Source organism: Globicephala melas, chromosome 21 (genome assembly GCF_963455315.2).
Source record: "Globicephala melas chromosome 21, mGloMel1.2, whole genome shotgun sequence".
NCBI classification, from domain to species: domain Eukaryota; kingdom Metazoa; phylum Chordata; class Mammalia; order Artiodactyla; family Delphinidae; genus Globicephala; species Globicephala melas.
This window is the reverse complement of record NC_083334.1, coordinates 13574608-13595380: the sequence shown is the minus strand read 5'-3', so window position 1 is coordinate 13595380 and position 20773 is coordinate 13574608. Positions and strand designations below refer to the sequence as shown.

At 40.1% G+C, this 20773-nt stretch overlaps 2 protein-coding genes across 2 annotated transcripts in view; one reads left to right on the top strand and one right to left on the bottom strand.

Moving 5' to 3' along the window:
• Positions 1-20773, bottom strand: part of CFAP96 (cilia and flagella associated protein 96) — a 93640-nt gene that overhangs the window by 50281 nt on the left and 22586 nt on the right. The gene's annotated exons all lie outside the window — the stretch shown is intronic.
• On the top strand, positions 8873-20005 carry CCDC110 (coiled-coil domain containing 110). Its single transcript, XM_060291702.1, has 6 exons — positions 8873-8882; positions 9228-9332; positions 15385-15440; positions 15703-15768; positions 16986-17096; positions 17930-20005. Exons 1-6 carry the CDS (start codon positions 8873-8875, stop codon positions 20003-20005), a joined length of 2424 nt encoding a protein of 807 aa, XP_060147685.1.

The window sequence follows — 20773 nt, the reverse complement described above, 5'->3', positions numbered from 1 at the left end:
GTGAATGATGTGGTATGTGAATTATATCTCAACAATGCTGTTATTTTTTAAAAGAACACTATTAACATAAATATGTATTTGTCACTAATCTGTTAGATAGAGTCTTAAGGCTAGGAATGCACAGGAGCAAAAGAAACAACATGGGTAGGAATGTTCGTTCTTATTTAGATGCTTCATTTTCCTCTTGCGGAAAATGCTTGATCATTGCTGATACAATAAAAATAGCCAGCACTTACATCGCTCTTACTATGTACCAAGCAGGGTCCTAAGTGCTTTAACGATACTAATTCATCCAATCTTAACAGCAGCCCTGTGAGGTGGGTCCTCTTTTTCTTCCCATTTTACAGTTGAGGAAACAAACACAAAGAGGTTATCCAAGGTTTCTCCTGTAGTAAATTGACCACAGGTGGCCTGGCTTCCAAATCCATGCTCTAGACCACCTCACATTATCTCTGCACAAGAGATTTAGTAGCTTTTAGTTTAAGATGATTATAAGGCTTTCATGGGACAACAAAGCCCTCAGTAAGCTTTGTAAAAATTATCACCTAGATTCCATTTCAGTATAACTTACTCCAGGTATTAGAGCTTGGTGGTTACAAAAATGAGCTTTGGACACGGACAGAGCCGAGTTGAAACCAAGCTCTACAATCTCCTAGCTGTAAGGTATAGGGAAATCATGAAATCTCTCCAGACCTCAGTTTCATCAACCATAAAATGAGGACAATAATCCCTACTTTACAGGTTTGTGATACGGATTAAATCAAGATAATTCGTATCAAAAGATCTAACAAATTTCCTAGCAAGTAATACGTAAGTAAGCACCTAACGATTATTATGTATACTTTTCACTGTTTAATCCTAGATTCAAAATGGTGGCTTTATTCCTTCTAATTGTTCTTTGGTGTTGGAAATCCGGGTCCAATTACAATGAGCACAACTGTGTCCAATTGGAAGAGTCACAGAACTAGATTCCTATCCTTGGTGATCCCAGAAGAACTGACATTTCACACTAAGACAGATCAGGTTCAGGAAGTCCACTGGAACTTTTCTTCATTTGAGGAGGACAATTTTAAAAGCCTGAGCTCACAAGCAACCTGTCCCCACCAAAGATTCACTGGCAATATTCTACATTATAATCTTATAGCTAGAAAGAAAACTAAGGTCCCTCAATTGCCTATATCTATTTTATTTAGTATATATATTTTTAATTGAATGCTTACAAAATTCTTGACATAATATTGGTCACATTCAAATGTAATTATTTCCTTACAACTTTGCCAACTAAGTATTTTATAGATGAGGAAAAGTTTCAGAGAGTTTAACTTCGGTACAGGACCAAACAAGTAAGGGAAAAAACAGCATTTAACCTCACTAATATTCTCCAGTAGTAAGTCATATGGCTTGGAAATCTTTAAACCTAAAAGTCCTAGACATTGTTATAATTCTCTATTGTATTATTTTATTTACATCGACGTTTACTTACTGTCTGTGTTTGTTCTCTTTATAAGAAAAATCATTTCTTCCATGAGTGCTAGAAAAAGGTAGTGTGGAATAATAAAAATATTAAGTAATGATATGATTAAGTAAGGCATAAGTAAAAAGACTGTCATGAAAATAGCTCTGGATAAAGACTGGACTCACTGGGCCTCGACTTCTTTTCTGCAGAATGAGGGAAACGGACTGGATGACCCCTGAGACTTCTACCAGCTCAAAAAGTCACTGATGTGTTCTTGACATTGTCTTTATTGGTGTTAACTGGCTAGACATTCAATTTAGTGAAGGCATGCTGTCAATGTGACCAGGCTCTTGGTTCAATTTAGAAGTTTCATTCTGTTCCATGGTCACGGATACCACCTCTGACTCGTGTCATAGCTCACAGTTGAAATCAAGCAAGGAATATGAATTTATCATTGCAAATTCATTAGCTCCATTGGAAGCACACATTCTAGGTATCTATATATAGCAAGGGAAACGAACTCCTATTATTAATGTGTGATCAAGTGACCTGAGTTAGTGCAGCTCCTTCGGTATCTAAAAAGCATAAAGCAGCTTAGCATTAGGAAGAAGAAGGTCACATACTGCGAGCTGAATTGAAGTCTACAAGAAGCTACAGAGACTCCTACAGCTATATTTATTCAAACCAATAAGCACCTACGTAGCCTCGATAAGCTTCACAAACAGCACTTATCTGTACTTCCCCATCGCTTCTGCCTTGGTCAGAGGGAGGAAAGCTCTATATTATCATCTCTATAGAACGGCCAAACCTTCCCATGTTCAAAGAGGCTGTTCGTCCCTCTTTCTTCTTGGTCCAACTCATCTCCATCACTCTATTCCTCAAGTTCTCTTTCCAACTTATTTTTCCCACTCAGTGTTTCTGTGTCACTGACTCTTCTCAGCCTGCAAGCATGCTCAAGTACTCTACACCAGCCCGGAAATCTCTCTTTCCCTAACATCTATTCCTTCTCAAGCTCCCTTGATGTTCCTCTGCCTACCCCTGAGCACACCAAACTTCATACAGGTAGATGGACTCCACCTTCTTAGTATCCCCACTACAGTATATCATATTAATAAGTCCCCTTAAGGCTGCAGCCAACTTCCTAAGAGCCAAAGCTTGTGGTTATTCTTAGTGAGTTGTGGGGTTCATTCTCTTATATAGATGAAATCAGGTTAAAATTAACTCTGAAAGAAACTTAAAGCTGCTGTGGCACAAAGCCTTTAAGCTGTTGAAGGCCCACTACCCATCCAAGAGTCCTAAGTCACCAGCACACAGGTCTGACCAAAGCACCAGCCTTATGACAACTGCCCAAATTTGTTATGTTTTAGGAGTGGTTTGGTCACTTTTTCACACTACTATAGATCTCAGCTATGATTAACGATAGCCTTGTGATCTCAGGTTTTAAAAAAGATCTCCTGAAGCTGAAAAACCCAGAAGTATTTTAGTCTGGTCATCAATTGCTAAGAATAGATTTGACTACCTTGTTTTTGTTCAAGCTCTTGAATTTGTTCCAGATTCTTGAATCTGCAGCTGTTAGTCAACAGGTGAAAATGGATTCTCTAAGAAGAGCTACTCTTTGAAGACTCTGAAATATTGTGACTCATAGTTTTTTTAAAAAAGATTGGCAGTACAGATTTTAATTCCAACCTTTCGCAATGAACTTCACAATAAAAAAAAAAAATCAGATTTTTTTCAGGGCAGTTGCTGGACTGACTGACACGTGTGACCAGAGAAAGCATACCCCGTGACAGAAAATGCTCCACTGTCTATCTGATATGAGGTCGAATGAAATAGAAACAATCTCACCACACTGAGAAAGTAGTGCAGGTGATGTGTGACACCGTATCAGGAAACAGGAACTCTTAGTTTCTAGCATTAATATTTATACCTCCTTTATACTTTTGGAAAATTTAGATGAAATGTTGTCCTATCTCATAAAATTATAACTTGTTATGGGGGACAAAACATCAAAATAAACTGATTTGGGCAAAACCAGGGTTTCACAATCAGGAAGTCTAGCACTGACCACTTAAGAGAGTTTTTGAAAAGTTCCTAAACCTCCCCATGTTTCAGTTTTCCCCACACAAATCTGGAAAATAACTTTTTTCCATAAAATTCCACAATTCTCAACACCATTAAGTAAAAGCAAGAATATGTCACCAAAAACTTAATTTGGGGGTTGGTGGGGGAGGATAATTACATTAGGGAGGGAAAAAATTGAACATCCACCAGAGTTAAGTGTTTTAATTCTCAACTTTGTTTACCGATTTCAAATGGAATAATGAACCCATCCAGTGTCACAGGAGCAGGAACAATGATAGGTAGGGCCGGGCAAGTGTAATGCAAATTTTTGCCAGATTCTTCTGAATATCACTGAGCCTTCATTTCTGTGTACTGAAAACCTGAGTGCTATAGAAAACACTGGGAACTCAACAGAGAATCTCAGAGACCCAGGGTTCTCCGGGTCTCACTCAGGAGAATAGGGTTTTCCCCACTTCCGCAGTCTAAAGGAAATTTCACTATACTGTTCCTTTTATCTAATTCTCATCTATATGCTGGGTAAGCAAATAATCACTTTACCTGACTTTAGCAACTTGGCAATGAGGAACTTTAGGTTCAAGATTAGTAGAATATAAGCACACAAAAGAAAAACACATTGTAAAATATATTAAAATATATAGCTGGTATGGAAAATCACATTCTTTACAATAAATGATGGGTCAATTAGATAGGCATATAAAAACTGGATACTGACACCTACCTCACACTCTCTATAAAAATCAATTCCAGATGAATAGCAAGTCCAAAAATGAAAGGTAAAACAATCAAGCTTTTAGAAAAAAAAAAAAAAGCATGGAAGAATCATCTCATGACCTTGAAAAAGCAGGCTTTGGGTGTCCCATCCCAAGGTGGGAAAAGGAAGCATCCGCATGGTTGGGAACACTGGCATCAGTGGTCAGAGCTCAAGCAGGTGGGGAGGGTGGCCGTGCATGGGACTGGGTGGTGCATGGTGTCAGAGGCAGGGAGGCCGTGAGGGTCCTCTCCACAGAGAGGAGGTCCAGCCTACAGTGACAGAGCCCAAAGGGGTGAGGAGTGTGTCTAGGTGGAGAGGGAGCCCAGCATAGGGTTCAGGGTCTCAGTGGAGTTGGGAAGGGGCGATACAGAGTACTGGAACCTAAGTGGGATAACGAGGGCATCCACGTGGGGGTGATGGTGAAAGACTGGCATGAGAGCGCATATAAGTAAATATATAAGGGATAATGGAAGTCAACTTTCTCATCTGGAAAGGGAGAAAACTAGAAAGAGCACTGTGATGTTGCATTGGAACTGGAGGCATTGTGAACTCAGGGCTCTCAATATAGATAAATAAACGTGGATGCGAATGTGCACGTGTGCTTGTGTGTATGTACATACATACCCAGGCAGACATTCCCTTGCTCTATCTACTAAGATGGCCTGGGAGCAGCTACACCTAGATAGCAACTTAGCACTCACATCCTGGCTTCTAAATACCATTCTCCTCTAAAAGAAACCAAGTCTCCTCGGAGAAATGGCTGATTTCAGGGCTAGGGCAGGGAAAATTCAGGATAAGCCTGAAACATCTGAGTGCGTCAAGCAAATTAAAAAGTGCTCTAGTAATGAAGGAGATGTGTCAAAAGTATGCAGAGGCCAGCTGGAGACACTCGCACTGACCCAATTAGGGAAATTTAAGCAACAATATAAATCATGTCAGCAACAGAAGATAATCCATTCTAACCCACTGAATAAAACAGGCAACTCTGGGTCCATGAGACTCTGAGTAAAGAGACCTGTCATGACAACTACATGTAAAGCAAGATGTTGGACTGGATCCCTTTGCTGTAAAGGACATTATTGGAAGAACTGGTCAAACTTTAGTGGGGTCTGAGGATTAGGTGGCAGTAATGTATCAATGCTAATTTCCAGACTTTAATGGCTGTATTGTACTCATGTTGGAGTGTCCTTACAAGATACACATCAAAGTATTCGGAAGTGACGGGACAACATGTCAACAACTCACTCTTAATGGCTCAGGAGAAAATGAAATATGTACCAGACTATACTTCCAACCTTATTATAAGTTGGTGATCTCATTTCAAAATTTAAAACATAGTGGAGACCAAAAGGGCAAAAACACTGGAGGAACTGAAAGGTATCTCAAGTCCAGTTTTACAATTGAATTAAAGATCTATTCTTTAAAAATGCATAGACCTAAAAAACATATTTGCTGAAAAAGAGCAAGCTGCAGAATAAAACGTAAACTATGATACCATTTATGAAAAACTTTAAAACAAACAAGGGCAATCATCTCTATTACTCATTATAATTAGTATAAAAATATAAGAATGAACTGTAAAATTGTACCCTAAATTCATGACAATGGTTTCTTATGGGAGGAGTGTAGGGAAGAAGGAACAGAAAAGGAAGTGGTGGGGAGTTCCATCCTATATGATTCTTATTTTTCTAAATAAAAATCAAATATGCCAGTATAATTATAACTGTTTATTCTGGGAGATGGAAGCAAAGGGTTAATCATAGCCTTCTTTGCATATTCCATCATTTTAAAATTTCTCAAAAAATAATTTAATAAATAAAACTTAATGAGGACTTTACATTTTATAGGCCATATAAATGTGCATTGACTGAGAAACATAAAATTTTTTATTTTTTGAATTTTGGCAAGTTCATCACAAAGTGGATGCACAATACAAATTAGACAACACAAACTATCTCTTTAAAATATATACGTGTTCCGGTATTTGAGCTAAAGTAGTTGAATCTTTTTCAACTGAAGTGTCAATTTTTTTTTTTTTTTTTTTTTTTTTTTTGCGGTACACGGGCCTCTCACTGTTGTGGCCTCTCCCGTTGTGGAGCACAGGATCCGGATGCACAGGCCCAGCGGCCATGGCTCACAGGCCTAGCCACTCCGCGGCATGTGGGATCCTCCCGGACCGGGGCACGAACCCGTGTCCCCTGCATCAGCAGGCGGACTCTCAACCACTGTGCCACTAGGGAAGCCCAATTGAAGTGTCAATTTTTAAAAAATAAGGACGAATCACAGGAAAAAATGTCAGCACTCTTAATGGAATCTCACCTGAGACTCTGGGGTCTAGAGGTGCCATCACTGGCAGCCTCCTATGTAACTACTGAACCTACTGTAGTAGGACCCTTTACAGCAATCCTGGCCTGTTGTGGAGATAAGTAAACTCATGCTCAGAGACGGCAAGTCACCGAGTCACTATTACCTGCAAAGTTCAGAAATGGAGGGAGTTTCAAGCAGGCTGTGATTGGTGACAACGGTTTTAAGTGGCCATGAGTAATCAGAAAAGACTTCCCTCGACATACATTCACAAATGCAATGAACACCCCCAAAATGATGTGTCCACCATCCACCCGTATTCTGGGGGTTCATGTTCTCTTCTTACACTTCCAGGTTCTCTCTCACCAAAGAACAGGGTCTCCATGTGCAATTGTTGATGTGAGGCCCTAACATGGGGCCTTTTCTGAGGGGATGCCATTCATGTCATAGACACTGTAATTACTAAAGATATTTTTAAAATTTATTGTTTGTTGGCTCCAAAGATGGGCTTTTTATATATTAATTACAATAATTTTCTGACAAATAAATTATTCCTATCCTGAGAATACACATATGTGATTTAGTTTACTAAAGAGAAATGAGTTTGATAATCAAATGATCTTGTTGACCTAACATCTAAAATCAACTGAACTTCTAAGTAAAGAACTGCTTCCCTAACTGATGAACTGATTGGGAAATATCTTAAAATTAGAGTAGGTTCTCTATTGAAATTAGCACACTGGCTAAGTTTGAGTTTTTGATATTATAGCTCTTATCATCTGCTTTTTATATTCTGTGCTAAATGGTGTGGCTAAATCCTCTAATTTAAATCCACAAGTAACTTCTCTGTATACATTTGCCATCATAATCCACAAATATTACATGGCCAAATTAGTTATTATAGAATATTACATACGTTAATTATCAGGTTATTACATATTAAAATATAATGTTACACAAAATAGAATATTTTATAGTAATTTCTTATTTGTTATGGAAATTTCATTAGTATGGAAGTTAACTTACTAAAATGTAATGCTTTTTTATCTACATTCTCCCTTCAAAATACTGCATTTATTCAGAATAGCAATTTAACAGACACATTGATGAAAACTTTCGTAGCTCTTCGGAAAAAATTAACTTTGTCAATATCAATCATCAATGGAGAACCTAAGTTCTCAAAATTACAATTTGTTGAAATTGTCTACAACACCACAAGACTGTCGAATCTTCTAGAGACCATTTCTATAGGCTAAGAAACAAGAAATTACAGCAAGTAAACATTGAACCTCTGATAAAGAATTTCATTTCCATGAAAGCAAGCCACATAATTATTATATAATAAGTTATGTCATCATGACTTTAAATTCTTTATTGTGACTTAAAATTTGAATTTTCAATTATTTTATATTCTATCACCTGTAACGGCTGTTATCACAAAATAATAATATACGCTCATTTAAAACTTTTACTTAAAGAGCTCCATTTCCTGATGGGCACAGGGATTCACTGCGGCCACGCCAACCAGTCCTCAGTTGAACAAGCCCCAGCTTCCAACTCAACATTCATCTTTTGCAAGCGGTTTGCCCAGGTGCACAGGAAATGAGCATGCTCTACAGATGAAGACTGGCGCCTCTGCTACAGCTGTAATGTGTACATTTCCATACACGGTTATTGAAAGTTCATTATCGGACACAGGGGTCTTCTTTTAACCACAGCAAACAGACGTCCTTTCACAATAATGGTCTAGGACCGTTCAAATCCCCAAACGCTGAAACTAATTCGACCGATGGGTTGAAACAAGAGGAACAGAACAGAATAAAACAATGAAATGGCGATCAGAAAGGGGGGGGGGGAAGGGAAGTTCCTAGGTGTCTGCGTGTCTCCACACATTCCCCTTTCTCCACACAGCTTGGGTCCAACAGGTGCTGTGTTAAATCAGAGTCTGATCGAGATCAAGTTCTGGGTCAGCAGGGGAGCGGCGGGGGTGGGGCGTGGGGGGTTGATACACCCTAGTGAGACTGTCGCTGGGCCTGGGAGGCACAGCAAAGGTAGCACGCAGCTGTCGCGGGCGCCGCTCCGGCTGGGCGGACGTACTGCACCCCGGCCCCCAGCGCGCACCTTCCTCCTCCCCACCCCCACCCTCGCGCGCGCCCCACTGCCGCTCGCTGTGTCCCGGCCACCCCGTTACCAAGCAACGAGCTGCCCAGGCGGGAAGCAACCGAGCCTAGTGACTGGGAGAGGGGAAGGCGGTTGGAAAGGGAGCTTGAGCAGCAGAAATGAGCCCGGGTAAGAGCCGGGTCGGGGGCTGCCCTGGGAGGGGACTACCCGGGAATTGGACGCGTGGTGGGGAGCGCCGCCTCCCCCCGCCCCGGCTCCTTCCCCCGCGGGGCGGGTCCCGTCTGGAGTGTGGATCTCCTAGACGAGCCGCACACCTCCGCCCTCCCCAGGAGGAAAGCACCGCCTGCGTCCCCGCGCCTGCCCTGCTTCCAGCTTTGGAGCAGCACGGCCCGCCGCCGCGGCGTGGCCCCAGCGCGCCCTCCCGTGGCCGCTCTACGCGCCCGCGTCCCGAATCCCCACGCCTCGCCTCCTTTCTCCCAGCAAAACCAAAAGCCGCGTACTGTTGTGTTACAGAAAAGCGTACTGACGAAGAGGAGGGGGTTGACTGCGTTCTCCTTTCAGCACCCAAGATCCTAAATTCCTCTGAGGGGGTAAAGGAAAATAGTGGCAGTGAAACAGGTAAAACCTCCCAGGCCAAGGCTCCGATGGCAGTGATGTTTCTGCCTTTTACTATAGGCAACCAGTACGTTACCTAAGTCCACCGGCCCAACTGGTGTGCTTCCGGTAACTACTCGTAAGATACTAATAATAACTAACACGGGACATTTACTTTGTGCTAGATGTTGTTCTGAGCACTTAAATATGTCAACTCATTTAATCCTCACAACAACCCTATGAAGTAGGTACTACCATTCTCCGCATATTACAAGTGAGGAAACCGAGGCACAGAGAGGTTAACTAACTCCCCAAGGTCACACAGGCAGCAACTGACAGAGCCAGTATTCAGCGGGGTAGCTCCAGCGTCCAGGCCTTAACCTCCATGCTACACTGTACTGCTTCTCTGAATACCAGATAAGAATTGCTGATTTTTTGGACAGTCACTAAAAAGGTACCTATTTTTTTCCAAAAGAAATACTTTTATAGTAAATATTTGTAGACTACAGGATACTGTATAGGGAGGATGTTTGAAGTCATTAAAAAGCTGCAGTTTTCAAGTTCCATATAAACCATGAGTAAGATGTGCGGAGGATCTGAGAATACTGAAGCTGGAGTCTCGCTTCCTTGAGAGAAGCTGAAGGAGGCTACACAGCTCTCAGAGGGGCCTGGTGTTCATGTGAGACACCAGGGAAGGAGCAGAGCGCTGTGGGCAGAAGGCAGTATCTAAACTGAGGGGCCACATTGGGATCCTATGGTTACCCATAAGCCACGCGGGACACGTGGGCAATCCAGATGCAGAGGTGCTGCGACAAGTGATGAGCCCGAGACCTGAGGTCAGGTTGGGGTTTGTCCACCTCCATAAACCGGGGACCTTCACAACGGCCTTGTCAAGGGCTCTTAAAAAAAAGGCTGGAACAGCCACAGCCGGCAGACAAAAGACACAAGGCAATTGGATGCCCAGAGCACCAGGATAAGCCACACCTCAGTAGAGGCCGCAGGGCAGTGCACTGACCTGCCCCCTCTCTGCTCTTCTGCGCCCCGCCCGCCTGCATGAGGCCAGGCAGGCATCCCTGGGCAACAGGAGGGGCGACGGGAAGCCCTGAGTGGGGCAGAAAGCCCTCACAGAGAGTCTAGACACGGAGACAGCTCCATACCAAGAGAGAGTGTTTAAGGTCAGAAGAGACTGAGGGAGCTTCATGTGGCAAGACCGTGTGTTCTCTAATGTGAGTGAGATGGAAGGCTCTGGAGAAAAATGCCAGCGTTCACAGAAAATGAAATTACATACAAAATAGCACATATGCTTGTGTGAGAGTTAAGTCTTTCTTGCTAGAGCGTGGCGGGTGTAAGGGCAGGGACTCAATGGGTGAGACATATTCTAAGCTAGGCGCCACCAAGGATGGCAGGGACTTCCTGCTTACAGCTCAAGGCAAAACTAGGACGTGTGACCTTGTGCCCTCCCCACTTTCTGTTCTCTTAGCTACACGTCATGGTCACCAAGTGATCCATTCGCTGGGTACTGACCAACAGAACACTAACATGATTTGCATAAATAATGCCGAATTACAAGGTCATATATATTTCTCAGGTCTCTGATTTTAAAAGAACAAGGAGTTAGTATATGGCGTGAAGTATATATATGGAGTGTCAGAGGTGGGTGGGGAGTGTGCAATTTTATTTCAAATAGGATGGTAGGAGACCTCACTTAGCAGATGACATCTGAGCAAAGACCTGAAGGAGGTGAAGGAGTAGTCAGTGCAGATTTCCAGGGAAAGAACATTCCAGGCAGAGAGAACAGCAGCTGCAAAGGTCCCTAGGTGGGAGGATGCCTGGCATGCTTGAGGATCAGCTGGTGACGGGAGCAGAATAAGCATGGAGGAGGATAGGAGAAGGGTTCAGAGAGGATACTGGGCTTTGTAATTCCATGTAAGGATGTGCGGTTTTATTCTGAGCAAAATGGGAGGCACTGGAGAATTTGAGCAGTCATCCCTCCCTTCCATCTCTATTAGAAATTTTAAATTTACCAAATCATCATCATATTGATAACACCCTTGCTGCTACAGTAAGAGAGTAAATTTTCCTTGAGCATTTACTGTGTGCCATGCACTGTGTAAGGCTTTACCTACAAACGAGACACTGATCCCTCACAGTGAGCGTGTGGCAAAGCCAGGATTCAAGCTCAGGCAGCCTGGCTCCATAGCTCCCATAACAAAGCCTCGTGCAGATATGCACACTCCCCTGCTCTGTGCCTTACTATTCTCCATAGGATTCACTCCCATCTTACACACAGTATCCTTTGTTCCCCTCACATGGGCAGAGATTTTGCATATTTTGCTCACTGTAGGATCCCCAGCACCTTGGACAGTACTTGATACATAGCAGGTGCTTAAAAATAGTTGTTAGATGAATGAATGAAGGCTTGGGTAGAACAGCTCACAAGGCTTCAATAAAACAGTTACTTCTAGGAGTGAGTGTGAATTGTCACGGCAAAACTCAGTATTTGAACCTGAGGATTAAAAGGCGTTGACTACAGAGTGTCTAACATCCTATATAGAATTGTTACCACGTTGCATTTTTAAAACTCATTTGTTCTCCCTGCTCTATTAGCTACAAGTATGCCCTTAAAACTTTCTCTATACATTGAATATGACATAATCTTCTGCAGACTTCAGAATAAATTCCTTATATCTTTACCTTAATGACCTCAAAAGTCATCCTGCTGATAACTATCTTGTTTTTAAATTTTGACACTTAAATATGAAACAGCTAGAGAACTTAAGGTGAATATAATCTGAATAATATTTCTTGCAATCTGAATAGAGTATAAGCTTCTTCAGGGCTGGCACCATATCCTCTACTTAGTCTAAATACTTCCCAATATAGTACATTTAGCAAGGACTTAATAAATGGTGACCTGTGACTGTGTTCCCTCTCCTGTGCTTCACTGATAATTTCCCTTCCAATTCTAGAATCACATAATCCTATGTGTTTCTTTAAGTACTGATGAATTTTAAAATTATCTCCCCTTTGGGAATAAGTAGTAGCCAATGTCTCTGAAACTCATAAGAAAAACAAAAAGTTATTTTCGTAGCTTTTAAAAATAGATGAATCCAACTCTCTGCCTACTCTATCTTCACTGAATCATATGAACTTTGCTGGAGAAAAACACTCACTTCTGAGTCATACCATGGATCTCAATGCTATTTGGAAAAGTTAATTTATTTCCCCAGTAAATGCTTTTGCAAGCCCTGTCCAAGATAACTATTCCACTCTTCTGGTTTCCTCAAATCTCCAACACCTCTCACCGCTACCTCCCAACGTGTAACATGACCTCAAACTATATGAAAAAAATAGAAGCAATCAGACCCCAAATCCCTAAGCTTCAACCTTAAACTCTGCTAACCTACCGCCTGTGTTCCGTATTCTCTGCTGCCCCCCACTTCAGTGGAAGGACTGTCCCTGCTCAACCACAGGTCATTTCCTCCAGATCATACCTCTCCTGTAATTCTCAAGACTCAACTTTGGCGATCAGCCTTCCTCATTCTCCAGAATTATTCTTCTCCTCCATTTCCACTATATGATTCCCGCAGTAAGCAGGCATATTAGACTCGCTCATGGTTAAAAAAAAGTTCTTCTTAACCTTCACATCTCTTCCAAAAACCCCTATCCCCACCAGCACCTTATCCCCTGCCACAGTAAAACCAGAAAGCGTTGCCCACGAACCTTCACGTTCCATCTCCCCTCGAGCCACTTCATCTGGGGTTCTGAGCTGCTCACTGCACAGAAAGTGCCCCTGTCTAGGCCAGCAGCAGGGTCCATATTTCCCAATACAGTGCTCATAGTCACTCCCCTGACCCAGAGCCTGACTACCCAACTGCCTGTTGACATCTCCACTTTGATGTCCAACGGAAAACTTTAACAGACCTAAACGAGTTTTCCCTAAAATACGTTCCTCCCCCACTCTTTTCCATTTCAGTAAATGGCATCATCATTCGTCCACCTGCTCTCACTAAAGACCAGGAGTCACCTTTCCTTCCTCGACACTGGCCACATCTAATCCTCCAGCAATGCTTCATGTCAAAAACGTATTTTGAATCCACCTATTTTTCTCCATTTCCCGCACTGCCATTCTAGTCCAAGGTACCTTTGTCTCTCCCTTGGATTATTCCAATAGTCCTGCAACTGCTACCTTCTAATCCATTATCATGCAGGAGAGTGTCCTATAATGTTTTTAGTCAAATCAAATCATTCTCGTGATCGAAACCCCTCAAAGCTTCTCATTTCTCTTAAAATAAAAGCCAAACCCCTCAGGATGGCCTGCCAGATTCTCTCTAACCTCACCCCCATCTCCCCCTGAACTCTTAGCACACTGTGCTCCCATCTCAGGAAGCTGCATCCACATGGGCTTTCTTTCTGTTCCAAACACAGGTAACACGTGCTCTGCTTCAGGACCTTGCGGTTTCCTCTGCTCTGAATCTCTTCCTACAGATGTCCACACGGCTGGCCCCTTCTTATCACGTAGGAGTCTTGGCTGAAGCCACAAAATACCAGATAGGCCTTTTCTAACCGCCCTCCCCAATGCTGTCCTCACCCCCCCTCACTGTCACAGTAGCCTATTTTCTTTGTGTTATTTATCACTATTTGGAAGTATCTTGTTTATATCTTTGTTTGCTTTTTTTCTGTTTACTTTTTTTAGAAGGTAGGCATAGTGAGAACAGGAGCTCCGGCTGATTTATTCATTGCTTTGTCTATAGTAACTACAGTGGGGCACACCACGTGGTAGACACTCAAAATCTGAACGTGTGATATTATTGAAGGAATGAACCACTTGAACATGAAATAGTATTTAAGGCCAAATCATGAACTTATCAAAATTATTCTAGACTTTCAGGTAGAGACTTTAGAGCCAAAGAAGACCCCAGACCTTCCTCCCCCACTACAAAAGGACGTGAACAAACACCAGCAAAAACTTCACCAGCAGTACCTGGAGAAGGAAGGGGGCACCCCCTCAGGACATAAAATTGGAGAGTGGAGGCCAAAGACAAAAACAGATGATTCTGGCAAGGCTATCTATAGCATGGCTCGTAACTCCCTCTGACTTTCAGAGGCGATAAAGAAAGCCAGAATCCTGAAGATAACTCATTAATGCACCCCTGCCCAGCCCCCACACATGGTCCATCCCTGCCCTGTGATGAAGGCGGGATTCTTCAACTGGCCAAATGGCTCCAGGCTCTGAACCACAGCAGCTCTCTCAGTGATGAGGGCCACATTGGGACTGGGTGGAAGGAAGTACACTTTGCAACCAGATTCTGTAACATCTGGCAGACTGCCATTCCAAAAGAGATGCACTGACTTCTTTAAAAACCTTCTCTTACAGCAGAAATTGTCAGCCTGGGGCAAATTCTAACATAACTCTCATTTCATTCAGGACATGTTTTTTAATTTTTTCAATAAAAATTTACAAAGCAAGTAGCCTAACATTTGGGGAAAAAAAGTAATGTATGTCAGGAAATGTGCAAACGTTATATAGTCTCTCCCCTACTGCAGAACTAAAATCTATTTTCTAGGAAGGAACACATGGATCCTTATAGCACTTTGCTTAACAGCATAACAAAAATTATGTTCTATTAATCCAAACTGTTTTCCATGTTAAGGAAGAAAAACATCACGTGGCTGTTGCATAGGTACTGAGACCTATATACGACTTTGCCAAGGGTCTCCCTTAACATAAGAATTCTTAATTTTTTTTACCAAAAAATATGGTTTATATCCCAGAAACAAACAAAGATATCTGAGTTCCTGAGAGTTCTCAGTTTGGTGTTACAAGTTAAGGGTTTATTATAAAAGTAAAACCACTATTACAACCTTAAGTAGGTGCAGTATTGTAAGTCAGATGAGAATTATCTCTTAAACTCACTATGCAGCTAGCATCGGGTTTTTCTTAATGTGAACATCAATCGTCTCATCATCTCTTTGCCTCACCATCCAGGAAAGCTAGGAGACTGCTTTCCATTAACATTGTTTAAAAATAACACTTAAGGATTAAATCACATCGTTTTTCAATTTTACTTTTTAGAATACGGCTGCATAACAGAATCAGAAAATCAAATACAACCACACTCAGCACTGAAAGTGAGTATATTTCATTTTCTCAGAAAATCTGTGTAAAGTCTGATCTTTCTCAGAATACTTCCTAAATATATACGGGTTTTCCACAAAAGTCTTCATCAAAATGCACTGGAGAGTGGGCAAGAATGATGAAGAATGCCGGTCACCTGACCCTCACATGATCCTTGTAATAGGCAACTTCAGGTGATTTTTTTTTTTTAATTGTAACAAAATGTATGTTCACCTAAAAATGTTCAATTTCATACCTTGTGTAATTTTGTTATAGGCCCTTCAGCATCAGCTGGAATCATTTCAGGCTCTCCGAATACAGACTTTGCAGAATGTTAGCATGGTATGTTTCTTCTAATTTACATAGAAAATATCCAAACTTAGAGCACTGTCACACACTTCTAAACTGATGATCACTATAGCCAACTGATGAGTTGGTATTGAATGTAATAAAGCCACAACCTATTCTAGACACGAAATTGGCAGGAAACTATATTCTGTTATACTTGCATTTGGATATGAGCCCAAAGAAATAACACTCACTGATTTTTTTTTAAAACATATGTTTAAAGTGCTACCTATATATAGTCTACAAATAGGGACTCTCATTATAAGTGATAATAAAATCTAAGTCAAACTGACTAAGGGAAAAGTGTACTTTATTAGCTCTAGTAATGCAAACCCTCTGAATAGTTCACTTGGGGATGGCTTCATCCATACGGGCAGGACTCACGTCGTCAGGGAACCAGCCTCACTCCTTATCTTGGTTCTGCTTTTGACAGTAATGTATTCTCAGACTCCATGTGGTAGCAAAAGGGTTGCTAGAAGTTCCGGCCCTTATCCTTCCAGATTCCAGTTAGACAGAGATGAGACCGTGCTTTTCTCTCTTAACAGTGTGTACTGAGTTCTTGGCCTGATTCTGACAGCCCCACATGCAGTGCTTGAAGCAATCACTGTTCAGAGGGAGGCAACGCTCTGACTGGTTAGCTCTGGGTCACATGCCCACCCCTTGGAGCTGGAGGAGGGATCTGTATCACCAAAGGCACATGGACTTTATCCAGAAGTAAGGGGTAGTGTTAACAGAAGGACAGGGCATGGATCCTGGGGGTACATAACACAACGCATAGTTGCCAAAGACCCAACATAAACTTCATCCTGATATTCCTGAAGCAACTGCAGGGAAATGGGACGAGAAGATAAAATCCTCCTGAGGCTGACGGAATAGATTCCATTCTGATGACAGAGGTCAAAGACCTCTGATTTATTCAACAATGTAAAAATCAAACATCTAAAATTATTTTAATTCATAAGATTTTATTGTTTTCCTAAATTAAGTCTTTCTGATTTTATAATCATGTAGTAAAGACATCCTTTTCTTAAAGATTCCTTCAATGATAGAGATTACAATAAATTAAATTTAATTTTTAATTTATATGATGGAAAAGAATATGCATAGGAAATGTAAAGGTATCTTTCAAGTATAATATCTATCATCCTTGTGCATTCATAACTTTATAAGTGTGAAATCAAAGCCTGACATTCTTAATTTCTCTTTTAAAGGTGCAGTCTGAAATCAGTGAAATACTGAACAAAAGTATTATTGAAGTAGAAAACCCAATATTTAGCTCAGAAAAAAATCTAGTATTCAGCACACGCAATGAAAAAGCTTTGGTATGTGTTTCAGTACAAAATCATTCCTACATTTAGGTACTTCAGAAATGTTACTGCAACCAGTTTACCTTCACCTTTACATTCTCCCCTTCTTCACAGGGCGACTGGATTGTCAAAGATGAAAATAAGGAAACTCCTGTCCTGAAAACCCTAAAAGATGTTCGTTTACCTCTGTACTTCTGCAATTTTCTTGTTTCTCTTAGGAGAGCGTGTGAGGGGCATTTGACTTAATCCATATACCTAAAGATTCCCAAGTAAACTGAAATACACGGCAGTTTTTCTGTCCACTTTGAGTTTTTCTACTTTTAGGACTGACTTACACCTAGAGTGAGTTCTCTAAAACAGGTCCAAACTAGAGTCACTGTGTCTATACTTATTAGAACTTCACACTTTCTCTGTGAAGAGTCACAACCCTAGACCCATTTGAAATGAGGAAGACAAGCTAAGGTTGACAAATAGCCCAGAAGTAGAAATTTTCATTTTCCTTAAACTTCCCTTTGAACTATTGCTTCTCTCTTCCCCACCTATCTATGATGGTCTCTAGAAATGCCGAATTTATATTTCTGGAATTGAGGGGTTGGCCCTTCTATCTCACCCCCTAAGGAAGTAAGTGCAATTTCTAAGCAAATTGTGAAGACCAGAGTTACAGATCTCAAAATAACGGTAGATTTTCTGGAGAAAATGAATCATACTTGTCAGCCTCTTTGCTGCAGAAATGGATAAAATGTTCATTCTGGTTGTAGTAAAAGCAATTCTCCACAAAATATTATCTTAATTTGTTGGTCATGTAGCAAATGATAGTACATTTATAGTGTGATTTTTATTGTTACTAGCCTGTAGAGAATCAAGAAGAAACCCTTTCTATGGAGAAAATTCAGCCTTTTGAGGATCCTAGGACTCTTCATTCCGTAGAAGAAATATTCAGTAGTGACAGTGTTAACAGGCTCTCTCAAGGTATAAATATCCCATGCCAGATACATTTCAAGGACATATTAACTTCGACAGATAATTCAGCTTCAGAAAATTCTGACTTGAAGAATTATAATAACCTTTATAATTTCCTACCTAATGTACCTCAAAACGGGATGTCTCAAGCTGATATGGTAATTCTGGATAAGTCCAGAGTTACTGTGCCTTACCTCAAGCATGGATTTTGTGAAAATTTAGATGATATCTGCCATTCTATCAAACAAATGAAGGAAGAGCTTCAAAAGTCACATGACAAGGAACTGGCACTTACAAATGAACTGCAAACTTTAAAAGCTGTTCCAAGGAATGGTAACTATGACCTGCCCCCCACTCACAAGGAAAAAATTAACTTTATTAAGGAAGAAAATATTGAAAGTAACTTAAATGAAGATATAAAATCAAAGAGAATTTTGGAATTAGAGGCACTTAGGGAAACAGTGTCAAAATTCCATGTGAATTTTTGTAGGAAATGTGAAAAACTATCTAAGAGTGAAATACACAGGGGGGAAAAGAATGAGAAAAATAATAAAGAAATTCCTATCGCTGACAAGAATACTGCAGATTTAAAACTCCACTCCACAGTTCCAAAACATACACTGGCATTCTGTGACCCAACAAAATATGCAATGAAAGACAAAGAAAGACAACCATTTGCAGTAAAACAAGGATCACTAATATTTGAAAGTGAGAAGACATCCAAAGTCAATTCTGTTACTGAACAGTGTGTAGCAAAAATTCAGTACTTACAGAATTACCTGAAAGAATCTATGCAGATACAGAAAAAAGTACTAAAACTAGAGAATGAAAACCTAACCCTTAAAGCGAAAATTAAACTTCTTGTCTTTACCACACAATCTCTGATACAGAAAATTGAAATGTATGAAAAACAACTTAAGACATTGGCTGAAGAAAAGAACACTATTCAGCCCAAGTTAATTAAAACAGAAGAAGATGGCAAAGAATGTGTTAAAGAATTGAAAGAAATAATTAGTAACTATAATGTTCTCCAAGGACAAAATAAAACCCTAGAGGAAAAAAATAGTCAACTTTCTTTGGAGAAGCAACAAATAATAGAAACATTAGAACAACTAAAAAGTAAGGAACACAAAACTCAAAGTGACATGGCCATTGTCAATAATGAAAATAAACTATTGATCACAGAAATGGAATCAATGAAAACAAATATTCTGTTGATACAAGAGGAAAAAGAAGTATTAGAGGAAAAAACATACCAGCTTCTAAAGGAAAAAGGCTCACTTGAAAATGAACGAAAAGAAAACCAGCTAGAGATAATGCAGCTAAAAGAGAAAGAAAGATTGGCAAAAACTGAACAAGAGACACTTCTTCAAATAATAGAAACAGTTAAAAATGAAAAGCTTAATCTTGAAACAACCTTACAAGAATCTACTGCTGCGAGAGAAATGATGGAAAGAGAAATTGAGGATATTCAAACATACCAATCTACCGCCGAAGAGAATTTTCTGCAAGAAATAAAAAATGCAAAATCAAAAGCAAGTATTTATAAGAATAGTTTGTCAGAAATGGGCAACAAATGTGATATGTTATCAAAAATGTTAATGGAAATTAAAACTGATAATCAGATTCTAAAAGAAGAACTAAAAAAACATAGTCAAGAAAGTATAAAATTTGAAAACAGCATCAGTAGACTTGAGGAAGACAAAATACTTTTAGAAAATTATGTAAGAAGTATAGAGAATGAAAGGGATACCTTGGAATTTGAGATGCGGAATCTTCAAAAAGAATATTTAAATCTAAGTGAAAAAATCTATAATCATCATATTGACCTATCAAAAATGGGTTACATTTCAAGAAGAGAGAAATTCCATTTTGACATCTATGATATTTATGAAGACACCTCTAGTCCCAGAAGTAGGCCTTTAGCCCCTGATTTGAAAGGTATGTATATCATGGTGGATTAGCAGAAATACGTTTAAGATTCTTTTAGCCTATCGGGCATTAGCCAGAGGACAGTAATAAGAAGGTGAGTACAATTCAGTTTTGTAAGATTTGTATCCAATTTATTATATAGTGGAATTATTTAGAGATTTTGCTCTTTTGATAAAATTCATATTATTTTATTATACTACTTCTATACATTGTATATGACCAAAGCAACTTTGGCAGCAAACAGGGATTTTTTTTAATTATTATTTTTCTGCAATACACTTAGAAGTCCAACCTTCTAAAAAATTCTTCTTTTTTTCCAGGAATTCCAAGTAAACCGTATCAATTGCTTCCATCCAAACCATGTAAATAAATTTCTGAAATAGTGTTTCAAAATCCTTTGTCCAAGTACTTTTTTCAACAAAAAATTTTAAATTCACTTTTACATGGGATTACAATTACCTTATAATTGATTAGACTAGTTTTTTTAAATTCGATATTGGAATTAGGTATATATTTTTATGTTGTCAAGAACTGTAAACATTCTGAGACTTTATCCAACTTGTAAGCTAATATGTTAGCCTGACAGTTTCATGGGTTCTAGTGGAAGACATGAGACTACTGGGTCAGAGATAAAGGACAGTTTGTTGCTCACAGCAATAGCAGGAGCCAGAGTAACAGCACTTTTGCACGGGCTCTCCAAGCCCCAGTTCCTATAGGCAACATGAAAAGGGTCACACAGTGGTTGCATTACAAGAGAAAACTCTAAGCTAAAGGACCCATTACTTTTCTGAGTGCACTAA